This window comes from Apiospora aurea, assembly GCF_038362705.1.
Source record: "Apiospora aurea strain CBS 24483 chromosome Unknown utg000010l_segment0_segment0, whole genome shotgun sequence".
Classification (NCBI taxonomy): Eukaryota; Fungi; Ascomycota; class Sordariomycetes; order Amphisphaeriales; family Apiosporaceae; genus Apiospora; species Apiospora aurea.
Window position 1 is genome coordinate 1,443,898 of NW_027117397.1, and position 23,779 is coordinate 1,467,676.

General features: G+C 51.2%; 8 protein-coding genes across 8 annotated transcripts; 5 read left to right on the top strand and 3 right to left on the bottom strand.

Moving 5' to 3' along the window:
* Positions 1 to 3,758: 3,758 nt before the first annotated feature.
* Positions 3,759 to 4,712, bottom strand: PG986_014489 (uncharacterized protein; the record flags this gene model as incomplete). The annotated part of the gene is made up of 1 exon (XM_066850711.1): positions 3,759 to 4,712. The coding sequence occupies one exon, from the start codon at positions 4,710 to 4,712 to the stop codon at positions 3,759 to 3,761; it is 954 nt and encodes a 317-aa protein (XP_066692949.1).
* Positions 4,713 to 5,769: 1,057 nt separating this feature from the next.
* Positions 5,770 to 6,387, top strand: PG986_014490 (uncharacterized protein; the record flags this gene model as incomplete). Its single annotated transcript, XM_066850712.1, has 1 exon — positions 5,770 to 6,387. The coding sequence occupies one exon, from the start codon at positions 5,770 to 5,772 to the stop codon at positions 6,385 to 6,387; it is 618 nt and encodes a 205-aa protein (XP_066692950.1).
* Positions 6,388 to 8,726: 2,339 nt separating this feature from the next.
* Positions 8,727 to 9,985, top strand: PG986_014491 (uncharacterized protein; the record flags this gene model as incomplete). Its single annotated transcript, XM_066850713.1, has 4 exons — positions 8,727 to 8,777; positions 9,077 to 9,128; positions 9,197 to 9,599; positions 9,727 to 9,985. The coding sequence occupies 4 exons, from the start codon at positions 8,727 to 8,729 to the stop codon at positions 9,983 to 9,985; spliced, it is 765 nt and encodes a 254-aa protein (XP_066692951.1).
* Positions 9,986 to 12,436: 2,451 nt separating this feature from the next.
* Positions 12,437 to 12,779, top strand: PG986_014492 (uncharacterized protein; the record flags this gene model as incomplete). The annotated part of the gene is made up of 2 exons (XM_066850714.1): positions 12,437 to 12,624; positions 12,680 to 12,779. 2 exons carry the CDS (start codon positions 12,437 to 12,439, stop codon positions 12,777 to 12,779), a joined length of 288 nt encoding a protein of 95 aa, XP_066692952.1.
* Positions 12,780 to 14,119: 1,340 nt separating this feature from the next.
* Positions 14,120 to 16,216, top strand: PG986_014493 (uncharacterized protein; the record flags this gene model as incomplete). Its single annotated transcript, XM_066850715.1, has 6 exons — positions 14,120 to 14,218; positions 14,346 to 14,541; positions 14,622 to 15,198; positions 15,253 to 15,514; positions 15,703 to 15,935; positions 16,003 to 16,216. The coding sequence occupies 6 exons, from the start codon at positions 14,120 to 14,122 to the stop codon at positions 16,214 to 16,216; spliced, it is 1,581 nt and encodes a 526-aa protein (XP_066692953.1).
* Positions 16,217 to 17,579: 1,363 nt separating this feature from the next.
* On the top strand, positions 17,580 to 18,531 carry PG986_014494 (uncharacterized protein; the record flags this gene model as incomplete). The annotated part of the gene is made up of 3 exons (XM_066850716.1): positions 17,580 to 17,668; positions 17,773 to 18,305; positions 18,368 to 18,531. 3 exons carry the CDS (start codon positions 17,580 to 17,582, stop codon positions 18,529 to 18,531), a joined length of 786 nt encoding a protein of 261 aa, XP_066692954.1.
* Positions 18,532 to 19,083: 552 nt separating this feature from the next.
* Positions 19,084 to 19,982, bottom strand: PG986_014495 (uncharacterized protein; the record flags this gene model as incomplete). The annotated part of the gene is made up of 3 exons (XM_066850717.1): positions 19,084 to 19,560; positions 19,650 to 19,908; positions 19,960 to 19,982. 3 exons carry the CDS (start codon positions 19,980 to 19,982, stop codon positions 19,084 to 19,086), a joined length of 759 nt encoding a protein of 252 aa, XP_066692955.1.
* Positions 19,983 to 21,827: 1,845 nt separating this feature from the next.
* PG986_014496 (uncharacterized protein) lies at positions 21,828 to 23,393 on the bottom strand (the record flags this gene model as incomplete). The annotated part of the gene is made up of 2 exons (XM_066850718.1): positions 21,828 to 22,706; positions 22,782 to 23,393. 2 exons carry the CDS (start codon positions 23,391 to 23,393, stop codon positions 21,828 to 21,830), a joined length of 1,491 nt encoding a protein of 496 aa, XP_066692956.1.
* Positions 23,394 to 23,779: the final 386 nt, after the last annotated feature.

Genomic DNA, 23,779 nt, shown 5'->3' on the forward strand with positions numbered 1-23,779 from the left:
CCAGCGACCAACCCGCTTCGCAGCAGCACGGCGCGAATACGGAAGTTCCGGAGATACCACCGATCGCCATTCTACCAAGTAGCGGACATGCTGAAAGACATACCGATGGAAGAGCTAGAAACCATCGAACCATTCGCACTAGCCCCGTGGGAGAGCCGAACAAGGACGATCGCGGACGAGTCGGACGCGGAATTTAGTGTCGAGCGTACAGACTGGGCGGTGCGCATTGCGGTGAGCAGCTCAGCCAGGAACGGGCGAGTGGGCTTTGGTGCAGCCATCGAAATACAGAATTCGATTCGAGGGGACTGCCTGCACTTGGCCCGCGCCGTGACACTCGGTGCAAGAACCGAGCAGAACCCGTACACGGGAGAGCTAGCCGCTATAGCAGACACGCTGCGTTCGCTGCCGCAGTTACGGTACCGCAACATCCTCCTTGAGACGAGGAACAAGGCAGCGGCCCTCACGCTAAAGAAACCACGTCAACAGTCTGGGCAACGACACATCCGTCAAGCTTAGCAGGCCATTTCGGGCCTGCGGAGGGAAGGAAATAACGTAACGATCGCCTGGCTGCCGACATTCGAGGAAGACAAGCTTATGGACCGGGCGAAAAAGGAAGCGAAGACCACGACAAGGCTGGGTACCGAACCAGGGACCAAAATGCCGGGGGCGAAGTCAACAAGACTGAGCCTCGCGTGGGCCAAACGGAGTGCTTTGACCAAGCTGCCAGAAGGTGTCGGGAAACACTCCAAGCGCGTCGACACAGCTCTTCCAGGGAAAACATACGAGGCAGCTGTACGACCGACTTTCGTGGAAAGAAGCCAGTGTTCTGGCCCAGCTCCGGACAGGGAAAGCGAGGTTGAACGAATACCTATATCAGATCAAAGCGGCACCGACCGACCAGTGCGAATGTGGACAAGCGAGAGAGACGGTAGAGCACTTCCTCTTCCGATGCAGCAGATGGACAGCATATCGAACAGAGATGCTACGGTGTACAGACACCCACAGAAGCAACTTGTCCTTTTATTTGGGCGGAAAGTCACCATCGGACGGCAGGTTCTGGTCTCCCAACATGGAGGCCGTTCGAGCAACGATACGATTTGCGATGGCCACGGGCCGACTGGACGCATACCCATCAACCCATTGGGGTACACCCTAGGGTCATCTACTAACCTATTTTGCCACTGCTAACTGTCCCGTGCCTCAGACTGCAGGCGCCGCTTCAGCTGCCGAGGATAGGATGCTGGACACTTGGAGAAGGGCCTTCAAGCTGGCCTGCCAGGAAACACTACTAACACACGGGATCCCGAACAGGAACGTGCTGACGGAAATGAATTGACCAACTGAAAATGGAGCATGCATGGGCTCTAGGTGACAAGGAAGCGATTCAAGAATGTACCGTAGCTTAGCGTTAGTTGCCCTTTCGGCTTCGCCGCCCGGGCGTTAATAAATTGTGTGTGTGTGTGTGTACAAGAAACGTATACATGTACGGGAAATTAGAAATTGTCGATATCTAGCCAGCTTCATTTATGTTACATACTGTATTAGTAGCGATGCAGAGATTTGCTGATGACACCGGCCAAGAAGATAGGAATGGACGCTGGACGCACAGCTAGTGGTGCAGCCCATACCTGTCCAGGGCCATAAAGTCTGATATTCCCCCGCTCCGCTTGTACCGTTTCGGCGTAGACGGCCGGATCATATTGGATTCAGAATAATCAGGCGATCTTGCTGCATCCGTGGAAAGCCTTCTAGATTTTCGTGGGCTGAGTTCGGCCCTGGCTTCCATAGTTGTCGTGTAGAGACAGAAGAGTAGCTATGGCGCACGAGCGCCACTAGCGGGCCAGGTCCCTTAGAGCGTCGGCTTGCGATTCCGCGTTGTTAGGACCAAAGGCGCCGGTTCTGTCGTATTTTACTTATGACTATGACAAACTGATCTTCGTCTAATGCTACTATGACATGCTTAAGTCTTCCTGGCGCCACTACAGCAAATGCTGATAGAAATTGATGCTTGATAGCATCAAATGTTGAGAAGGCGATTTCCTAATGATCCAAGGCCCACTCTGGATGCTCCATCTACACCGAAATGTTCGTTTCTAGGGGGAGGGGCGGAGGGTTCTTTGCGGCGCAGCGGCCCAAGTAACCGTAGATCCACAATGACACAGCGGCGTGACCGAGGAAGAGCCCTTGTGCATTTCTGGCTGGAAGTTCGCACTTCAAGAGCCCGTAAGACTTCCGCGGCTCTAGAGGAGCGAACCAAATGCAGGCACAAATCCGTTGTATACAGGTTGCACACGTGGGTCAACTTGGGATTAGGACTCAAGGGCGCGCTGGAATTAGATGAGGCATCGGCGCCCCTTGTAGCCAAACGTTGTGTCCTAATACAGCCAATTAGGCGTCGGTTTCCTCTTGGAAGAGCAGTAAGCGGATGTTACATGCCGGCCGTCAGAGGCCGAGGCTGCAGATGCTAGTTACCGTATAACTGGATTAGGCCATTTGCGCAGCTTTTTGGGGTGATGCATTTGGTTGCAGGTGGTGCCACTTATTAACGTGCATGACCAAATGGGGATGGTAGTTGGATCGTACATAGGTCGATCAGCAATAACAAATCGATGACATGAGAACTGGTGTACACTTGTAGTGTGAGCGTCAAGGCCAGCAAGTGATTTTTGTCTGGAATCGATTACTCAATTGTCTCAAATCACATTGTGACCTACGCAATGACAACCCTTATTCATTACCAACGCCAACGCCCCAAAAGCTTGCCTAATAGCACAAAGCACCTTCGTTCCGTCTGCTACCCGCCGTGGCTGTAGTCTTAGATAGAACCACACTACCAGCTATCATATGTCAAAGAATAAAATGGGATACAATAGGCAGCATTGAATAGATAAATAGTGGCAAGGATGCTATCTCTGAGGGAAATAACGAAAGAGACCTTCCAGTACCGCGTGTTGGCGAACTAGACTGGCTACTAAGCGGGTGTACTGCTGAACTATGTTCATATGCCGATGAATCAACACTATCGTGGTCATACCTGGACCAACTGCAGCTCCAACATGCTGTTCACGTTGCTGCTATTTTCTCTGTTGGGGGATGCCACCCAGGCCAGTATCCAAGCGGCTCCCCTGCGCATCCCTCAGTATGCCCTGCGCCCGTGTGCGTACCATTGGAACAATCAACTTGCTGTAAAGAGCGGGGTGTCCAAACCGAATATCCACACTTTCGTCGTTTCGTTTCTCCATCACTGCATCATCGCTTACCTTTTTACCCCTCTTACTATAGAAACACTGATCATCGTCGAAAGTCTTGATGCAGAAGTATTTGAATCCTCCCAGGATGGCAAAAAGCGGTGCCATGAGGATTATCTGGACATACGACTCCCTCCTAGCGACCACAAATATTGTTGCCACGACGTTGCTAAGCAAAGTTGCGGCAAGGACACGGTTGACGATGAACCCCCAGAAACCACCGCCGGATTCGTGTTTTGTCACAAATACGTACCTGAAACCGAACGTAAGCGCTGAACACGCTAACAGTAAACAATACCAAAATTACATCAGCAGATACTTTTTCAGGTAGCTGTCCGTAGTAAAGTAAAACGCAGTTACCGGAAGCACCAATGGCTGGAATGGTGCAAATACCAACGCAATGGTAACATAAAAAAGGAAATTGTTATAATGAGATGCGTAATCGAAAGGAGGCGGTGCCGTGAGTTGGAGCAATTCCCGAGGCGTTAGATTCAAAAGCCTGCGCGACAATCAGTCTTTCCCTAGTTTGACAAGCTGTGACACATCCAGCGCCGCACCGAGATTACGCTGCAACAAGTAGTTGAGCCGAAAAGGTGACACATCGCAAAAAGCTCCCATGAGATTCTCAAATGGCTGAGTATTCCTGATGGCTGACCACAGATTCTGATTCGACTGGGCTCGGATGACCGCAGCGGCATACTTCCAACCGGCCGAAAAGAACGAGAAGACAATAAGGTTGTTAAAGATGAAGAAGACATAGAGCTTGCGAGCCACACCTCTCTCGCGTTCCGTTTTAGAGAGATCGCCAGCATAGATGGAGAGACGCCGGAAGATGGTCGGCAGGAGTAAGTAGAACAGCGTTGTGACCAAGGGCGCGAGGATACCTTGTATTGCACCCCATGTTCGTGGATGGCGTTCGAGCTCGGCCTGAAAGGTAGGCAATATGGCACCAAGTTTCGACAAGTCGGCTAGGAAGACGGCAATAAGAGCCTTAGGGACTGTCCAAACGGCGACCAGAGCAGATACTGCGACGAGACCCATAAAGACTCGCCAGCGGCGAGTTTCCTTAGGCAACGAGAGGTTCTTCCAGATCACATGGTTCGGTCCGGGAGCAAGCTGGATTTTGCTCCCATGAGAATGCTGCTTCCTCGCAGCATACGCCAGCTCGTGAGCCTGCTCCATATTTGGACATGTGGCAAAGCCGTACGGAAGCACTTCCTTATCCACTGTCGCGTTTCTCATTTCGTGGATTTTGGCTGAGAGTCGGCGGATACGCGCAACTAAGTACTCAATAGCATCAACGTTGGATCCTGGGGCGAACGACGTGTCATCGCCTGCCCGAGCCTTGCAGGTAGGACGTTTTGCTGGCAGCCTTTTCGGGTGTCCCGAGTACTTTGAGAGCACTGCTTCTAGTGCCCGAACAACTCCCTCGTACGTTTCAATGAGCCATTTGTCGTATTTCATCACGCAGTATCTCCATTGTCGCATTCATCTGCGTAATATCTTGTGTCTTTCGTGCACGAGTAGCCCTAGCTGCATCGCGATTCGTCTGGCGTTTTTTTCGGGACCTGTACATTGCGTAGAAGACATATTGCTGGGAAGTAGCTGTTCTCCCATCGTCTAAGAGTCTTTGAAAGCGTGAAGAGCTTCAAGCTTGGTTGAGTTGTAAAGAAGGTGATAAAAGTGAAGAGCATCCATTCCTCGAAGTGGACGGGCCCCAAGTTTGTTCCGCGCCGCCAATCTATTTATTTGATATGACCCTCTACGTCCTGCCTCCTTCGTCGGTATTATGTGAGGTTCTATGTGCAGTAGAGCGTCAACTACACTATCACCACCCCCTTTCGTGCCCATATCTCCACTTCTAATGACCCGGGCTCCCAGAGAGGCTCTGGGTTGATATGGTTCTCCACAGTGTCCACAATATCTTCTACAGTAACCTTAATGATATTGTAACCATCGGCTCTGTGCTCACAGCGGAAACTCTGCAGTAACGATGCCGATCGCGCTTTTGTGCGAAGATGTAGAGGCGTTACGGACTCACGCCTAAATGTGCACACACCGCCATCCAAAGTTTAGCCCAATCATGACGGTTTATTAATGGAGTCGTTCTGTAACAACGGGGATGGTGGCAGAAGCGGTTCGAGCTAAAGTCGATAAGACATGCGCTATGAAGTGAATCGCACCAGAAAGTCTTGATCCTACGACCGCGCCGGAAGGGTCGTATTGTACTAAGAAGGTCCGGTGGAGTTTGCAATAAGCTGGGCAAGAGTTAGGCATGATATGTACATGGACTGTCCATAACTGCCTATCTGCTATATATCGATGTCATTTTGTTGCTATGACATGATTGTTATATATTGATGTCTGCCATGCCCTGCGCCGTGAGTCCCTGGTCCATCGAGTGTGGGTCACCCAGCTTACATAAGCAATTACCTAGAATGTACATCTCAGGGATCCCATTTACCCCTTTTCTAAGAAATACACATTAACTCACTGTGATGCACAAGTCCGCATGGGCACAATGCAATCCTCTATGGCACGCCGTTCACAGAACTCACCAATACCCACGGGGAGACATAGCTCGTTATGCTCCCAAGATGCTAACTCAACTACGTCGGGGACGCAGCAAACCGACTTCCGGCTTCCCGAGGAATGGGAGGCGCAGGAAATCCTGGACAAGGAAGTCATCGGCGGGAAGTCGTACTACTTGATCGGCTGGAAACCCACTCTCGTGCCTGAAACGGAAATTACCACATCTCTGCTTCAAGCGTGGCGGCATGAGATGGACAATTTGGTTCCTCCTAACCGTGATTCTGTCTTGGAAAGCCATGTGGTGCTGCAACGGTGTGATCAGTGGCTGGGTACTATCATTGGAGAAGAAGCTGTAGGCGGTACGACGCACTGCAGGGTCCAGTGGGAGCCGACCTTTGAACCTGAGGGCAATTTGATGAACATGGGGAAGCTGCTGCAGGAGTGGAAACTGAAGTTTCAATCACGAAGTGGACGACTATATACGAAAAGGGACAGGGTGGTGATTCCTAGGAAGGCCGGTCGGGGTCGAAGCCCAAAGCGACGGAATACTGGAGTAGACCCGGACCACGCCAGTAACTACGACAGTCATCAACCTCAGAACTCATAGCGACTGTCCGCGACAAGCTACGGCATGGCGGATTCGGTTAACCAAAGGAACCATCTAAAGGTATTAAAACCCTTACCTATCGACCCTGTGGCGACTCAAGCCCGCGGAGTCGACACAAAATAGAGGCGATGGGGCGGATGTTTGCAGGGTCAACCTCTTTGCTTTCGTCACATACCCCCATTAGTGCTGGGCCGACTAGCGGTTTCATTTTTCCTCCGATTCTGGTGGGAGGGAAACATCTCCGCGCTCACTCTTTTCGTACATAGCCACCAGCAGGCACCGTTCTACGGTAGCATTCACAACGTTAAACCTCTTAGGTGCCCTGCAAAATGAGTAGTTCTATGGCCTGTATCTTCAATCCCAGGAATTGACCGTCGCAGCCATATAGTTGTTTTCGAAAGAACAGGTAAATCCGGTTTCTCGGTAACGCACAGTATACTAGTCACGTTGTGATGAATACCCCCTCCTCCATAACTTTGATTTGTTTGCTCATGCGGGCCTTGCTTTTCTTACTGGGTGCACCAGCTCCAAAAATATTGTGCCTTTGGCCCATGTGCATGTATATCGGCTATCTCATGCGAAACAGAAACCAAGTGCTCACCTTCGGAACCTGGTCCGTCGGAATGAATCAGCGCCTCTGAAGCGCTAGAATCGGGTTTCGCGCCTTCCCCCTCCATATATCGCTTTGGCTTCCCCCTATGAGTTCAATATTAAGTCCTTTTTCGTCTCCTGGCCGCCTCACCGCCACGGGCATCTCAAATGGTGCCAACAGCCACAGATTGACAGAAGTATCTTTCAGGTCGCATACCCTAGGCTTCGGCACGTCTGCTGGCCTTGAGACTAAGTATTTGTGAGGCGTACTGTGGTCAGCACCGCACCGCGGAATGCCGGCCATCCTATCGATCCGCCGAGGGGATTCGTCCCATAAGACATAAAAGAAAACCGAAGATGCATACTAAGAAAAACCAATCCATCAGTGAGGTAGGATGATCGTTCTGCTTGTCCTCTACTGGCGTGGGCTTTTCGTTGCCGATACCAAATTCAATCTCGCCGATCCTCTCGCTAGCATCCTGGATCTTTGTAATCCATTCCTCCCTCAAGTATCTGCAATCGCAGTCGCAAGTGCAGCCACAACTAGGCAGGCTATTGAGTATACTTTGGACCTTTTCGGCGGACTCTTTCAACTCATAGGCTAGATCATAACAATGTGCGAGCGAGGCAACAAGTTCTTGGTGCTCCGTAAACTTGAAGGAACGATTCTGTGTAGGCATGGCCGGAAGGAATGGTAACAGGATGATGTAAAGGCTTTGCTAACGAAGAGAAGGACACAAGAAAGCCCAGGAGGGGGAGACCGGACACAAAGCTGGACTTTATACCCGCGAGGCCTTACTTGCCAGGATACATGGAAGGGCAACGAAGTCGAAAGCGACGAGCCCCTGCAAATACCACTTCAAGGCCCCTCCAGTCATGTATGAGGGAGGCCGCCGCATGTGATACCTTGCAGGAGGAACAGTTAGCCAAGGGTGACAGTCCCCCCGACACCTTTTTGTCAAGGGAAGCCTCGAAACGTACTTCTAGCTGTGGTGCTAGGAGACATCATCTAGACACAGCCTCTATAGGCTTCTACAGCACTGTTGATCAAGGTGCCTTGCTTTGTAATGAAGAGATTCGTAGCAGCCAACTGTGCTTCTCCAGAACTCGACACTATCTATAACGTGAGTCCCTTCAAGGCCCAGTCTGTCGCTGTAGCAAATAGAGGAAAGCGAATGCGCAGATCAAAAGACAGGTGGATAGCGATTGAGAAGCCTTCGATTACGTGGTCTAAACACTCTCAAACACGACGAGTTCAGGTTACTTCTTATGGGCTATGGCATACGATAGGCGTTAAATGGTATGTAGTCTATGATTGAGGCGTGTGTATGCCGCGTCGCTATTCCGTGAAGGAGGTGGGTCTATATTACGGTATACAACAGGATTGCTCTACCACCTGATAAAACCCTACACGAGGCCAAGGCTGGAAACACCATCGCATGGGTCCCTACAGGGAACTGACCTGTCCTATGCAGATTTAGAGCAACTTCCATATGGATGATATCACAGGGTCCCATAAAAAACCGGGCCGGATTCGTGTACGAAGGATGCGTGTCGTCGAGTGCCGAGGTAAGCTTCGCACGTAGCGTGGGGAATCGGTGGTCCCATTTGGACAAGATTCCAAGGACAGAATTGGACTCGGTTTGGACGAGAGACTCGGTATATTCATGGAGCAAGTAGGTCCGAGGCTCATTTTGGTCACCGCTGTGCCCATCACGTCGCACACCATGGGCGCTGTTCTTTCGTAAATGGGGGAAATCGCCTTGCGCCTCGAGCCGGATGCCATCAGGGGTATACGCGTACGTTCGTGACATTGCGTGCGTAGATCTTTCGTCATTCGAAGCAGGGTAGTAAAATAACGAGGAACAACAACCTGCACGATTGGATTGGACGAACGGGCCGTTTCTAGGCGTAGAGGGGTGGCCTAAGCGGTACCTCCCCAAGCTGCGTTGACTGACTAGCAACCATTTCCCAGCGCTTTCTCTTCCCCCACGAACAGAGTACAGCATGGCGCCCAATCTCGCAGCCTCCCAGCACGAGCTGATCCAAGGCATGATCGAAGGAGGTAACACAACTGACTGACAAGTCGCGAAAACAGTCAGCGGGTGTCGCCGCGCTCTACATCAGCGTCTTCGGTGGGCGCAAAGAGCGTAGGCCGAGGCTTCCAGGGACTTCCACCGTCGCATCATCGCGAGCGGCTCTTCCCTGCCACGGACAGATAAGACGACGTCGAACCTCAACTTCGTCGCGCCGCCGGTGCAGATGGGCAGCGGCTTGTTCGACGCCGTACACACGCTCTATGCGAAAACCACACTCGACCAGACCCAGTTCAACCTGGACGACACGGCCAACTTCCAGCTGACGCATGATCTCTCTATCACGAACCACGGGACCGAGGCGGTCATGTACAACTTCACCCCAGAGCCGGCCGCTGGGTTTGAGAGCTTGGATCCTTACATCGCGGTGTGTGACACGTGGGGCATCAAGACTTTCGACAACCTAGTCCCTATACAGATGGCCCCCGACGTGAAGCGTCCGGAAGCTGTCGAGGTCGCCGCTGGAGAGACTCGGAAGGTCACCGTTACCTTCACCAATCCCGAGAAAAAGGCTGGAACGCTAAGGTAATGCCGCTGTACAGCGGCAAGGTCAAGGTCGCCGGCAGCAACGAGAAGCAGCTGTCGGTCCCGTACATGGGCGTGGCCGCCAGCCTGTACGAGACTAAGCGCGTCTTCCAGAAGGGCTCCCGAGGTCCCTGTCGGGCGTGAACTGGATGAATATCGACGAGGACGCCACGTACAACTTCGACCCCAAGGCCGAGTCCTTCAACTGGCTTAAGGTGTCTGGCATCCCCGACTGGGCCGTCCACGAGCTCCGCTGGGACTCTTTTGAGTCCGACTGGGACAAGAGCCATTGGACGTACCAACCGCGCGCCCCCCTCCACTGCCGCGCATGGTTTGGTGGGCCCCGTAGCGCGCTGGACGGGAGACCAGGGGGAACCGGGCAGTAGGAACTACATTAAGTTGCGCATAGACAACTGGCGTAGTATCTTTAACCTCGGTGAGAAACCTCACTACTCTTACTACATGGCTACGACCCGACAATTCGCAGGCGTCTTTCTTTCCTGCCCTAACTTGCGCGAGGGCCCTGCATTTCTGAACGTTTTTACCCCGTGCTCCGTTTAAGCGCTCGTACCTTTCACTCACTCCCTCCATTTAGTAGAAACGCAAGATTCGTTCCTTCACCGTAACGGACCACCGTAAGCCACTTGCATTCCAAGTTCACCAGAATTCTTAAATGGACCACAAAGCTTGACTAACAAAAGAGTGGATAGTTGAATGTGCTCCGACATGGTAGCACCCCCATCACCATCTGGAATCGTCAGGAGATAGTCCGATGGAAGACGATTTGGCGTATCAGAAAACGCTAAAGATCTGGACGGTTGGAAGTTGGCCACATGATGGAAAACCTCAGCTAGCTGACTGTGCATCTGGATGACCGCGGAGCCGGCGGTCCCGCAACGTTCCATGATTGTTAGACAGGTCTGCGCGTGATGCAGGTCCACATCCCAGGATGAGACTGGGCCTCCATGCAACTGCTTCTGTAAGGCAGAGTGCATAAGAATGGTACAGGCTGTGCAGGCATGAAAACTCTGAGGAGTCGATGTGTGAGTCTAATGGAATGAGAGAGGAAGGTCGTCTGGCACTTACATGATTAACCTGCACTTCCAAATGGCTACATCCTCCAACAGTAGGAGCTTGAGTATGCGTGCGGTTTCTTGTGCTGCTAATACACCCTCTCGCGCATCGACAAACACCTGCCTGCTGGTCTTGAGATGCTCTAGCGCTGCACTTCTCGTTACTAAGCCGACAGATCGGAGAAAGCGACCGGCGGTGCGGCGATAGAGTAGTCCCGTTGCGCTAAGAAACATCAGATTTAGATAGTGACGCTTTGGGGAGAGTTAAAAATACTTCAAGATAGTACCGGTAAAAGATTTGGTGCTGCGGGCAAGAAAAGACCATCTATATCCTGATACTGTGACTATGGTTTTACATCCCCTCCGACAAAGGGCCCTGTGGTTGTAACTGGAAGTGTGGCACCAGACAGACTACCCAGGTATTGACAACAACTAGGACAATCTTGCCAACCACCATTCACGACTTCTCGTCGCATATCAACTCCTGGTACCAGTTTTTCTTCGATTTTGTGTGCTCTGAGATTAGCTGGATAGGTCCTGCGACAGACTCAGACTCAGGTTCAGGCACAGCTCCCACAGTACACGTTGCTTTGGATGCTGGCTTGACCCCATCATATTTGGCGGCGTAACTTGATGGCAGGGCACCTACTGCCCTGTCATGGGCCGAACGGCCTTCGCCTCTCAACACATGTTTGCCCGTCTTTACTCACTTAGATATGCCTAGGGCGCGTCATCTTGTCCAACGGAACACGTAGGGTTAGTACTATGAAGAGAAACAATCAAATTGGCGAAGTCACGTACTATTCCAATCGTATCTCGGTCCGTAGCTTACCTAGTATCTGGCTCAATTGCTGAATAGAAAGCTTAAAAGCGTTGCCAGACTGAGGAGAGTACTTGTTCCAGGGAGCCGCCAGTCGACGAAGAATTTCGCCAACGCCAACGCCTGACTGGACATTGTCTCCATCTGTTAGAGAGTTTGGCCAGTCCGTAGGTCGTGATGTTTGTGCGTTTGTGGGGCAACGTAGTTGTGTTTTACCTAACGCATGCCAGGCAAGGGAATTTAAAGCGGTAAAAAGATCGATGCCTGGAGCGGAAACGTCAGTACATCCCCCCGCCCCCATGCATCTGTTAGGTCTCTGTCAGGTGCCCACCGAAAGGTTCAAGTTGGGCTTCTCGTGGGATAGACGCAGAATGGGATGCACAGATGTACCTATAGTGGAGGCCGAACGGGTGGCACGTGCTGCTGCGACGGGCGAGGGGCATTGGGGCATTGGGGCCCAGTGTTGTGCAAAAGCGGGGCCAGGACTATCTTCCACAGTCACCATGACTCTGGAACTAGAGCTACAGTAACAGCTATAGTACAAAAGGTGCTGTCTACCAGTCCAGTGTGCGCTGCGCCAAAATCTGCACGCATCAGCGCCATTCCAATCGAACATATCCGGGATGGAAAGAAGATGAACAGCCAACCCCCATTACAGGCTACTACAGTGCACGTATGCATAACCCCAACCCTGTCTAGAAAAGGCTGCTTGTTCTTCCGTCTTGGGTAGTAGTCAAACTCAAAGGTCAAATTACACATTGTCGCATTGAATTAAATCACTGCTCTAAAGCACTCAAGGTCCAGTTCGTTTTTGACGACCATCATTACCCCGACCCAGTGGCAGCGCGGCTTATGCCAGCGCTGGCCGGCTGGCAGCAATGTAATCCCTCATCACCATTACCACCACCACAGCAACCCTCAGAAACGATATTTCCCCGCCGCCCATGCGCGCCCTCCAGCGCCTGCTTGTCTGTCATGCTGCGGTAGACCTACTCGGCATGCCACCACGCGAGCTCTATTCGCGGGAACATGCTTTCTTTGGCCAGGAGTGGCACGAACGCCAGCACGCCTCACCCGCCGCCGCCACCCGAGATGACCATGTACTGCTGCTACTGCTGGAGCACTGTCCACCGTACGAGGGCGGAGATGCTCCATGATGCGACCGGAGGTTCTGGACCGACCCGCAGATGTCGTGGATATCCTGGAGCAGCGCCGCGACTGCCATTTCGACGCGAGAACATTGCCCCACCCCCTCGAGCGCCAGCTGTCTCGCCAGTGGCTGCGTAAACCATGAAGCCCTCCCAAGGCCGGCTACCGCCGCAGATGGACTCAGACGGCACCCCTCGGCGAGCACTTCGTTGCGAGCACGCACCATCCTGGGCTCAATCTTTCTTTTTCTGCCTCAACTGATGTGCAGCATTCCCGAAATGTGGATTAATCATACTTATTGGACACTCGACGCCACAATGCATCTCAAACCATAATCATGTAAATTTATCATAACAGATCACACCCCCGCGGCCGTAAATGCAGCTTGACCGCTCTTAGCGCAGTATAATTGGGGCAGGGGAATCACCAGGTTCGTAGCGGCTGGATCCCACGTCGATTCTTGCCTGCAGAGAATCGTCTGCGAAATCGCTTCGCAAATATTCCAACCGTTCGCCATAAGCTTTCTGTGAAACTGTTTGTCATCAGAACTGCACACTCAGTGATTTGTACGGAAATCACACTGTTGCTGTAGACTGAAAAGGAAGCCACCATCGAGTTACCACGCAGAGGTACTTGCGTCATTTGCTCCTTGCCTGGAGTGGTTTATTCTATGCCAAACATCTCGCGCGGGACGGCCCGCCGCCAGTATGTTTTGAACCGAGGACGATTGGGGGCCCTAAGTCCGTGTATCTTGGCTTGTGGACCTTGCTTAGGAGATTGGGTTCCGGCTACCCAGACCGGCGTGTTTGGGCCGTTGAACCATTGGGCCCTTAAGCAAGGATGTGTATCTAAATGACAGCTACTTTCCTGCGGTATCTTATTTGCTTGGACCTTTCTGTCTCTCAATTTCTGCCAGTGGGCCCCGTTTAAGCCAAGACCCTCAGGAGACCTGGCGACGAAAAACTGTTTTATGTGCTTGGGTATGTGAGTTTCCGGGGTGAAACCCAACGGGACGGCTCGCCGCTATGAACCTCTCGTTAGACAATAAGTTATGATGTGTCAAAAAGGAACTGACCAGATGCCATTCATCACTACCGAGACAGTTGGCTAAAAGTCTAATGCGTTATTACTACGATTCGCAAGATTCTGGTTTGGAATCGCAACAGTACAGTCTAAAATCGGTCTGATGCAAAACCCAACGAAGGGGATTCTTTTCAGATGCCCTCTTCATGCATTGCTGCCCAGCCTGTACCAGATGGCGGGTATTACCAGAAAGAAGCAACCACATATACTTCAGCACAAACCCTATAATTGTGATTCACATGAAATTTCCATTCTCCAAGCTTTTAGCCTTGGACCTGGTCATGAGAACCAAACCCTTCCTCAGAAACACATGCTACCACACCGCAAGATAACCGTTGGTAAGGTACGAGATGACACTTCAGATGCATCTTCGTCAACAGCCTGCAGATTCTAAGATGGCCGCCCCGCAATTTCCTTGCGCAAACTGGGACCCCAATGGTATCGATTGCAAGGAAGCCGGCACATTTGGCTGCAGCGGCTGTCTGCTCGTTGCTGTAAGTTTTCTGGCACCGTTTCTTTTCGTCATCTCACTATCGGGTCTTTCTGACTGATGACTTCGTGTAGTATTGCAGCCCAACGTGCCAAAGATTGCACTGGCAAAGACATAAGACTGACTGCAAGATTCCCTTGGGCAAAGGAAGCTGGCAACCTGCTTGGGTTGCAGAGAACCGACAACCTGCCTTTATCAGGGGTGGGGTGGGTGAGAGTTTTGGAGCGAATAAATACCTCTGGGGCAATGTTCCTGCACTGGATGTACTTCAGCTTGAGTCAAATGAAGGCAATGAATATAAGAGAGAACTGAATCTCCTCTTCGCAGGTACGTACCCACCTCAAAGATCACAACCTAGGACGGTAACTCGATCGATTATATTGGGCTAATCTAAGAAATTTTCCAAGCTTCGGGTGACCTCCGAAACGTTATCCAGACGATTGCCCAGCTACCGAGCATCTACAACTACCCCCTTAAGATCGCGATCAACGATCGAGATCTCGATATAGTGGCGCGCAATTTGATAATTCTCCTTACTGCTCTTGTAACTCAGGATATTGACGAGACAGCTGACTGCATCATTCACATCTGGTATTCGGCTCTCATACGAAAATCAGACCTGAACTTCCTTCAGGGCAAGATCCGTCCTCTTTTCGAAGGTGTCTGCGAAAAGATCAAGGACAAGGCGGCGAAGTGCCTTCTGGGGAAAACGTGGACATTCGGAGCGCGATCTCTGAGAGTTGTCCTGGAGAAGGCATCCTGGGACAAACTTCTGGCGTATCTTGAAGTTCCCGCAGGATTGACGCCGGAACGAGCATGCCAACTCCGTACAGGCATCACCTTGGCCGACTCAAGGAAGGATTATCGCAATCGAAATCTGCTTCTCCATCCCCCTCCGCACCGGATTGCAATCTACCAATTCCGTAAATACGGTCTCTTGCTCCCATTTGGTTCATCGCGCCTGGCTTTCCAAGAGCCGAATCCGTAAGCCCAATGCGTTTCTACTTTAATTTCACGTATGAAGCTAATGTGGAATAGGACTTTCTTTCAAACTGCCGGCACCTGGCCGATGAAAGACAATGCTGATCCCCTTCATGGGTGGCCTTCTTCGAAAGTCGCCCAGACATTCAGTGGGTCTGCAACTGCCGATGTCTACGGAAAGCTCTTTTACTACCTTCGTGCTTTGTTTCGGACTTTTCTTGGCCGTCTCTCGAGCTCAAGCATGTCCTTCCAGCTGTTCCAGGTCGACGTTATGGACCTTCCAGGCCACCTTGGAAATGAGACCTTTAGCAGAATTGAGGTAAGTAACTCCCTTGGTAGTGGAGGATTTACAGGAAGGCATTCTCAAACCTGCCATCCCGGTGCGATATACATTGAGGGAAAGCATCAATTGGTGAAGTAACTCACATTGCCAAGACATCCAACATCTCCGATGGTGGCTATCTAGGGATACACCGGACGCTCACTTCAATGATACCCTTGTTACAGAGTTCATTGGACAACAAACATGCTACTTTGCTTACTTTGTTCATGAACGCGGTCCACGAAACCATGACCGACCAAGACAAGCTTTTCGAAATGACTCTAAACAGTCCAGTGACAAAACGGCTTCTGCAGTACCTCCCTCCCAAACGTCGTCCAACCTCCCCTTATGACCCTGAACTGGTGAAGGTCTCACTTGCCCGAGATATCGTCTCAACGTATGACCACGTCTTTGACCGGTAAGCATAACACGGCCATGGAGCCTAACAAGGACAAATCGACTTTTCTGCTGACGTCGAAAGCTAGATATGTGAAAGAGCACAACCTCGATAAACTTGCCGCTCTTTTAGGTGCAGGAATGAAATCACGGCACACAATTGTTGATAAGTGGCCGTATCGCTTGAAGCTACACCCTGGCCAGCCAGGCGCTCAGGCAGAGTTTGACAGCCTCATGGCCGGGGGCGTTTCAAGCAAGGAATGTTACACGGAGTGGGAAAGAAGTCACCAGATTGAGACTTGAATCTTACAAGTCAGCATAGATGGAAGCAGGTGAGACTTGCTATCAAAAGATCGCCGAAGCGGGCAGACGCGCTTTGTCCTCACGTAGAAAAGCTAGGATGCTTGGTTTTCATGTGTCATAATTTTAGCACGTGTGAAAGTGGATTGTACCAGAAAGGGGCTTCAGCGAAGGTGCTGTGATCTACGCCATGGCCAGCTGTAGCTTGACAAGCGTCTTCAGCCCATAAAGTGGACTATCGCTGGCATTTGAACACCAAGGCCACTCAACAAGGTTCTGCAGTGACTACAAAAGCTTGTGAAGTAATTTACTAGGCAATCCCGTATAGTTGCGAGAACCATAGGTCGGCATGGAAAGGACGACTTGAAGGCAAGTCGATGAAGTACCTCGAGCGAGGGAGAGCTAGCGACGCGGTAGTGGCCTGCACCTCCTACGAGAACCTGAGCGGCCAAACATCATCGAGCCGAGGAACGCGTTGAACAGCGAAATGGAAGACTCTGTAACGCAGCTGCAGATACTATATCCAGCGAAGCCGATAGGTATGGTGTTCATGTGGCAGTGAGCAGATGGTCGTGCAACTGTGCCATCGCTGGCAGATGGCTCCGGGCAGATAGGCATAGGGCAGGTGACATGGTGCGAAGCCGGATCGACAGACTTTACCAAGGAAACGCGGGGAAGCTTCTTTTCCCTTTTGAAACGATCCAAAGGCGGGGTAGCTTACCTTCCTTCTTGGGCCATTTCTTGGCTGCCGTCAAAAGAAGGGCCTTTCGTTCCTTAAGACACAGTTATTTACAGTGTTCTGATTCATTCCGAAGCATGTTGGTTTTCGTTTTCTCGGCCAGCAAACAGCATGTCCTGTTGCTGCTCACAGTTTTCTCAATTTAATACCTCTTTGAGTCTCGCCAGAATTAAGTTACCTTGCAACCCAACTGAGTCCTGCGAAAACACGATCAATCTGTTGGGCAACTTTCGTTGGGGATACCATGGTGCACCCATTCAGACATGCCTGCTCGAGCGGATCGCGACTTCCCGCAAACTTAATGTCGAAACCTTAGATAAGCGACTGCACACGTGAATGGAGGAAACCTGACATAGTTGTGTCAAGAGGGCCGAGAAAACGAAGCCTACTGTCATTGGATTTGGCCAACATGGCCGGTCGAAACTGTGTGCCTCTACAGAAACCCATGGTAGCATCTTGTTTGGTGCTTGTTACAGTACGCCCCTGTATGCTGCCGGTGCGCCAACCTTCGGAGAGTTGAGCAGAGTAAGGATAAGTACCTTGGGCCCCCGAAAGTGAGCTGTTGTGTTGCAAAAGTAATCATCTCCTCTTTGCATTTCAACCAATTCTGGAATCAGATCGACAAGCATGGCCAGAAGATACAAAAGAGCCGTCAAAGAAATAGCTCCACCCGAGTCTCTTCCAGCAATCGACGCTGATCCTCGGCCAATACTCTCGTAAGTCCCATCCGTGGCATCCATTTCCATCCCATAATACTAAAGAGAACGAAGGCCATATGCAACCCATCATGTTGATGTGTACTTCGGTAACACCCGTGAAGCATTCAAGGTGCCGGAGGTACTATTGAAGAAATGCTCCAATCTCCCCGTGCTTGTGGGATCCACGACAGTGAGCGCCGTTTCGAACACATATCTGTTGACGTTGGCCATATCCTCATCCACTTCCTCTTCACGGACGTGTACCAATGCCTAAAGCCGCAAGGATCCACTATACCCGAAATGCAGATCGCAGAGTTCACAAATTGTGTTCAAGCCTATGCCGTTGCTCAGATGTACAACTTGCCTTCCCTCGCCGAGCAGGCGCAGAAGGAGATCCGGCGACTCGGTGGCAGCATAACCGTGTCAAACGTCCTGGCTGCATTGAACACGGCATATCCCAATGGGACCACCGACATGTTTCTTAGTGGCTACTTGAGATCGCGGGTGAAGGCTCTGTTCGCAGACCCCGTAGCCATGGGAGCTATGACCAGCACTCCAGATGACGAGGACCAGCCAAAGTCAATCGTCGAAATTCTCTTCGAGACCATGGTGAAACTGCGACTCGAAGAGGATAGGAAGGAATGCGAGGAGCAAGGTGTGTAGTTCACGGGCATGAAGGAGGCATTGGCATTTGTGGGGCTGACTCTATCACGACAGATGGATCCGAGGGGATGACAGGTCCTGAGGTGTGTGATATCACAAAGCACCCGCACGATGAGGGGTTGGACGGGAACTTTAAGAAACCCAAATTTTCGCCCGTTCTTGAAGAACCATGTGCCGAGACCGAGTGTCCCCCTGAGCCATGTGCGGAGCCAGCATAGGTTGAGATCTCGGATCAACATTAAAAACAACAAGCGACACGCCCACATCTGAAACCTTCTCTGTAGTTCAACAACATGGCTTTCTCAAGTGTGAGGTTTGGGCGTCAGGTGAACAGTGGTTTGATGAGGTTCTGTCGCCTAGATCTAAGGATGGGCGGAAGAAGAAGAAACCAGTACAGGTTATTGACGGGTGCTGCGGAAGGTTCGCAGACCACAGGGTATCGGGGACTTGGAAGCCATGTGTCCAGTTCTGCAGTTAGGTGCGCTCGCTTGACGAGGAAATAGAATACCGAGGGCGCCGATCTAGGGGTCGGGATAGCTAAGAAGATAAATTGCAACAGATGGCGAAGGATCATTTTCTATGCAAGTACACTGCGGCAAGCTTGAAGCATAGTTGTGTGACAATCTATTGAGAGGGGGCAGTTCGCTTTGCCGTGTCCTACAACTCCATAAGCAGGAGGCGCATCACTGGGGAAACGAGCCAGGCATTGGTACTTCGACGTCAATATTGAGAGCTATATGTGGCACTATTCGCCCTCATCACTTGTCAGATTAACTGAGCCGATCCCGTACTTGTCCAATGAGGCCTCTCGAAAACTCATTCTGGCGAAGAAGTACGTCTTGAAACGCAGAACAACTCCACAAATCCTCCAGATGACAAGTAGCGTATAGCGTAATCACCTCTCTCAAGGTCCGACCTCCAACTTCTACTTCGGATGTGTTCTCAAAGCTGTAATCTATAAGCCTCACAATGTCCTCTGCTCCTTGCTTAGTCAAGCGAAAGACGCACAGAGTGGCATGGAGTCTGAATAGCGTCAGCTGTTGGAGCTCGGTGACAAGATTGTAATCCGCGAATACGTAGAGCTGCGCATGCGGCAGTAACGTATCTGAGCAATCGGAGTGGCTCTGGTCCTGTATGGGAGAAAAGCTAGGGTCTGTCTTGTCAAAACTAAGACACAGAAATCTGGCCGAAATCTCGTCTTTCTTGCTCGGCTGCGGTGCCTCCGATGCACCGATTTTCTTCTTCTTCTTCGATTGTAGGCTTATTGCTCTTGCTTCCCATGCATCGTAGTTCCCCAGAAGTCAATGGGAGGATCCGAAGTAGTTTGGTGGCCGACAGGCGTCTTTGGCCCAAGCTGAGATGGCGTGCGAGTACTCGAGATAGCGTAGTTCCCCGTGTAGACGAACTCACAGAACCGAGCGAATGTGTGCTCATCCACATCTTCCAAGCGTGCGAGCCGTTCCCGCGCCTCTTTGAAGTCGCCATGGAATAGGGTGTTGAAACGTTCCGAAACCCTAGTAAACGCAGACTGGTGGACAGTGAATTCACGCTCCTGCGGCCCTACAAGGATCTGGAATGTTTCGGATGAGACAATACTAATGAGTCGTTAGAAACAAGGAAAACGCTTTCTTTCTGGGTAAATGTACTTTTCGAATGGACTGGCCGCCATGGTCTCTCGGTGGATTGGTGGTAATTCTGAGACCTTTTAGACAGAGCGACAGCAATAGTACTTTGTTGGTTGACGATGCTTTAAGACTGTACAAGATCAGATCCCGACCTCGCTTCTCCTTACGTTGTGAGCCTGCTAGATTAGATGGCCGGCTTCGGGTACCTGTGCGCAGCTGTGAAGGAGCTGCAGGCCTCGTAGTCGTGAGCATGGACTAGTAGCACTCCCACCTAGAGTAAAGCGGCTTGTCCCCTTTATGTAGTGACGCGGGGTTGGACAAGCTTTGGTGCATAGCAGAAGCTAGTGAAGATTCAGCTAAAACGAGGCTCGCCGACAAGATTCACATATTATCTGCGTCTGACCTGCGAAGACCGCAGACAACCAACCTGACTTTCTTTCCAGACTACAACAAGAGTGTACCTGCACATAAGCGGACACAGGAGCTAAAGTTAGATCTAATTAAGTTCATTCGGTGCAGGGCAGATGTGAAGTAACAGGTCGTGGTGGTGCTATAATCTGCTGTGCAGTATATTGTGCGTTATAGGCAACACATGGTTGCGGCAGCATGACCAATTGAACTAGTTGGCGCAGTCACATGGGGGCGACATGCCGGTGTTCTTAATTTTAGCAAGCAGAGGCGCTGCGGACTCGACGTACATGGGTCAAGCGCATGTGATCGGGAGTCGCGACTGGCCCTCCGGAATGTTACAAGCTCAGCACGGCAGTGGGTACGGCTACAAGCGAGCTGGGACAAGCCTAGGTCTAGTACATGGGCACGATGGACGGTACAAATGAATGAGCACGCAGGATTGTTGACACAATCCGGAATGACAAGGCCAGGGAGATTTTGAGTACTGTGTGCTACTTTTCAATATCTGATTTCTGCTGGTGGGTTGCTTGTTCTTGCGTCAACAGTTGCACACCAATTATTTCCCGTCAACTACTGGACCAGCCGTTACATGACGTGCTAGGACGCCCTCATCCTGTAGGGAGCTAGCCGCATCCATTGTGTAGAAGCCCCGACACTAAATGATTTTCTATATTTGACCATTTTGATGTACCGACCACTCAGTTTGGACATACCCCGTTATCAACAAAACATCCTTTCACTTATGGCATAGTGCGAGTCGAAAATGTGAAACGTCCCGGTCGCCCTCCAGCAAACCTATCCTTAAACCTGCTTTCAAAACAACGAACGCCTGTGATGCGGAACAAGCCGGCTCAAGAGCGTTCTTTTGGGGCGAGGAATAGCTGGATGTCTTTACTTCAAGCAACCAACCCAACCATTTGGTCAGAATGCAGTGACTCCGTAACATTTACCGTAGACGTGTACAACAGAACTCGCATAATTGGAAGGAAAAGTACCAAGCGCGATCTATCCGCAATGAGGCACCATGCACAGATGAGCAGGCAGCAGCACTTTTCCATTCGGCAAACGTCTTGTAAGCAGCGTTAGGATGTCAACGACTGTTCTCGCACTAGGACGAACAGCCACTACACTTTAACTAGGTAATACTGCTTTGCGGCACCCTCTTTGTTGCTTCCAGGTGATGCATGCCCGGCGCTGACTGCCCTCCTCTCGGTCCAGGCTCCGTTCTCTCGATGGCTGATAGTTCAGAGACTCAGTGACATATAAAGGCACAAGAAAACCACGAATATAGCAAACTGTTACGCGGTTACATGTGAGAGTGAGATAGATCGTTTCTTTCCATCTTCGATTATCGTTTACTCTTACAATAATCGCGCTTCGCCATCACCTCGACCAGTAAACATACGTGGCTGCAACAGTGAAAGCAATATTTCTATTTCTTGATAGCCTATGCTCTTTAGGCGGCTCTCATGATCGTACTATCCGGTCTTTCTTACACGCACGAAAAAGACTCCAGGGCTGCGCTCCTTCACTTCAAATACCGGCAGATCGTTAATCAAGCTGCGGAGTTTGGTGTGCCCGTAAGTGCGAGGATTGAAGCCCGAGGATTGCGCGGTGATAAGGTGACCAACCTGAGAGAGCGGGGCCCACCCCTCCTTGCTCTGGATCGCCTGGATAGCGGCCTGCAGTGCTTTCCTCGCTTTGTCCTTGTTGTCCAAGCCCCCACCCGTTGTATGGATGTTCGTCATCGGGCTGGCTTTAACTCTACAGGATTGAGCAATAGCAGGTGCGGGAGAAGCGTCCTTTAGGGGTTTCCTAACTTCAGACTCTATGTAGGAGTTTGGGGTGGTGTGTGAGTCAAGACGGACACTTCTGTTGTCGGCCGCAACGATGTGCATTGGAACATCGACTTTCCAGGAATCGGTATATCCAGATGGATCCAATGATGTGATGCTTCTCCCGCCGTCCACGGTAGTGCGTTTGCGAATGGTCAACTTGGCATAGCGGTTTCCAAGTGCCTTTAGCTCCATAGAGCCAGCGCTAGACGCGACAATATCCAGTTGAGCGGTAGGACAGAATAATATGGCCTCGCCGGTTTTGAGGGCGACAATCGTTTCGAATAGTGTACTGCTACGCTCGGGGCTGCTTGCGGCTGCTAGATGGCCTTCCAGAGTTTTGTACCAGGCTGGAGAGAGAAAACGATGGACGAATGTGGCATTTGCAAGATCGATGAGCTCGGGAGCGAGGGTCGGCTCCTGCGTGGCGATGATGACGCGAGTCCCCGTATGCCGTTGCTGGCGAATGATAGACGTCAATTCGCCTGTGAGAATACGCGCCTCGCCGGATTGTACAAGAAACTAGACAATTCCGAGTTAGCCACGATTTCAACGATTACGGAAGGGGTATCCACGCTAGTAATGCCTTCCGCTTACCTTGTGCGCTTCGTCCAAGGCCACAACACGGCCGCATGTGCTCCGGTCCTCAAGGAAGATAGAAAGGCATATGGAGAAGAGAACACAAGCGTCGTCTGAACTGAGAAATGGGTCGCTCAGGTCAACGATAGTCAGCGAACCGGGCGCGAAAGCCCAGATGTCTTCATCCGCCTGCGCCGGTCTGGTCGTCTTCGTGAAGGGAGAGGGGGCAAGGAATGCGTCCAACAGCTGCAATCGCATATTGAGTGGTCCATCTTGGCCTTTGACCCATTGCACTTCTTCTAGGCGCCGACGGAACTCAGTGTACGTGAAGGTGGGGCCCTCCATGGCCATCTGTCGAGTAATGTTCATGACTACCTCCATGTACAAAGGCATATTGCTGGTCGTGGGATCGACTGCCATGAGCTTCAGGATTCGTGAGATGTTCAATTGGTTCTCGGTCAGATACAATGGCATGACTCTTGGGCATAGTGACTTGGAATCAATGCCCGGCAGATTGGCGTAGAGGCGCTTCATGGTCCAGATGTGGGAAGGGCAAACAAGGACGTTAACTGGGATGCCGGAAGAGCAAAGGTAAGCCGCCTCACGGTACGGCATCAAAGATTCGTGCATCGTTGAATTGAGGTAGCATCCAGATTGTCGGCGGGTCGGAGATCTATTGTTAGCCAGGAGAAGTTTCGATCTGAAGCCGGCCCATCTTATTTGAACATTGTCCACAGCGCGATCTGCGAGTAAAGTACAACGGCAAGTTGTCCCAAGAGATAGCCCATTACAGAAAGCTCAATGAATGTGCTTTTCCAACGGCGAGATAGTCTTCGCTCGTCTTGGTCAGAAATAATCACGGGTCACCTAGGCGGAAATGTGAACAGTTCAATTAAGCTACCAAATAAATTCTATGAGCAGCTATCGTTCCGCCTTTCTCTGCCGGGCTGCCAGATTCTAGATGTATCCGGTGGTTTTATTACTATGCTTCCTACATCTGACTTAATCTATCAAGG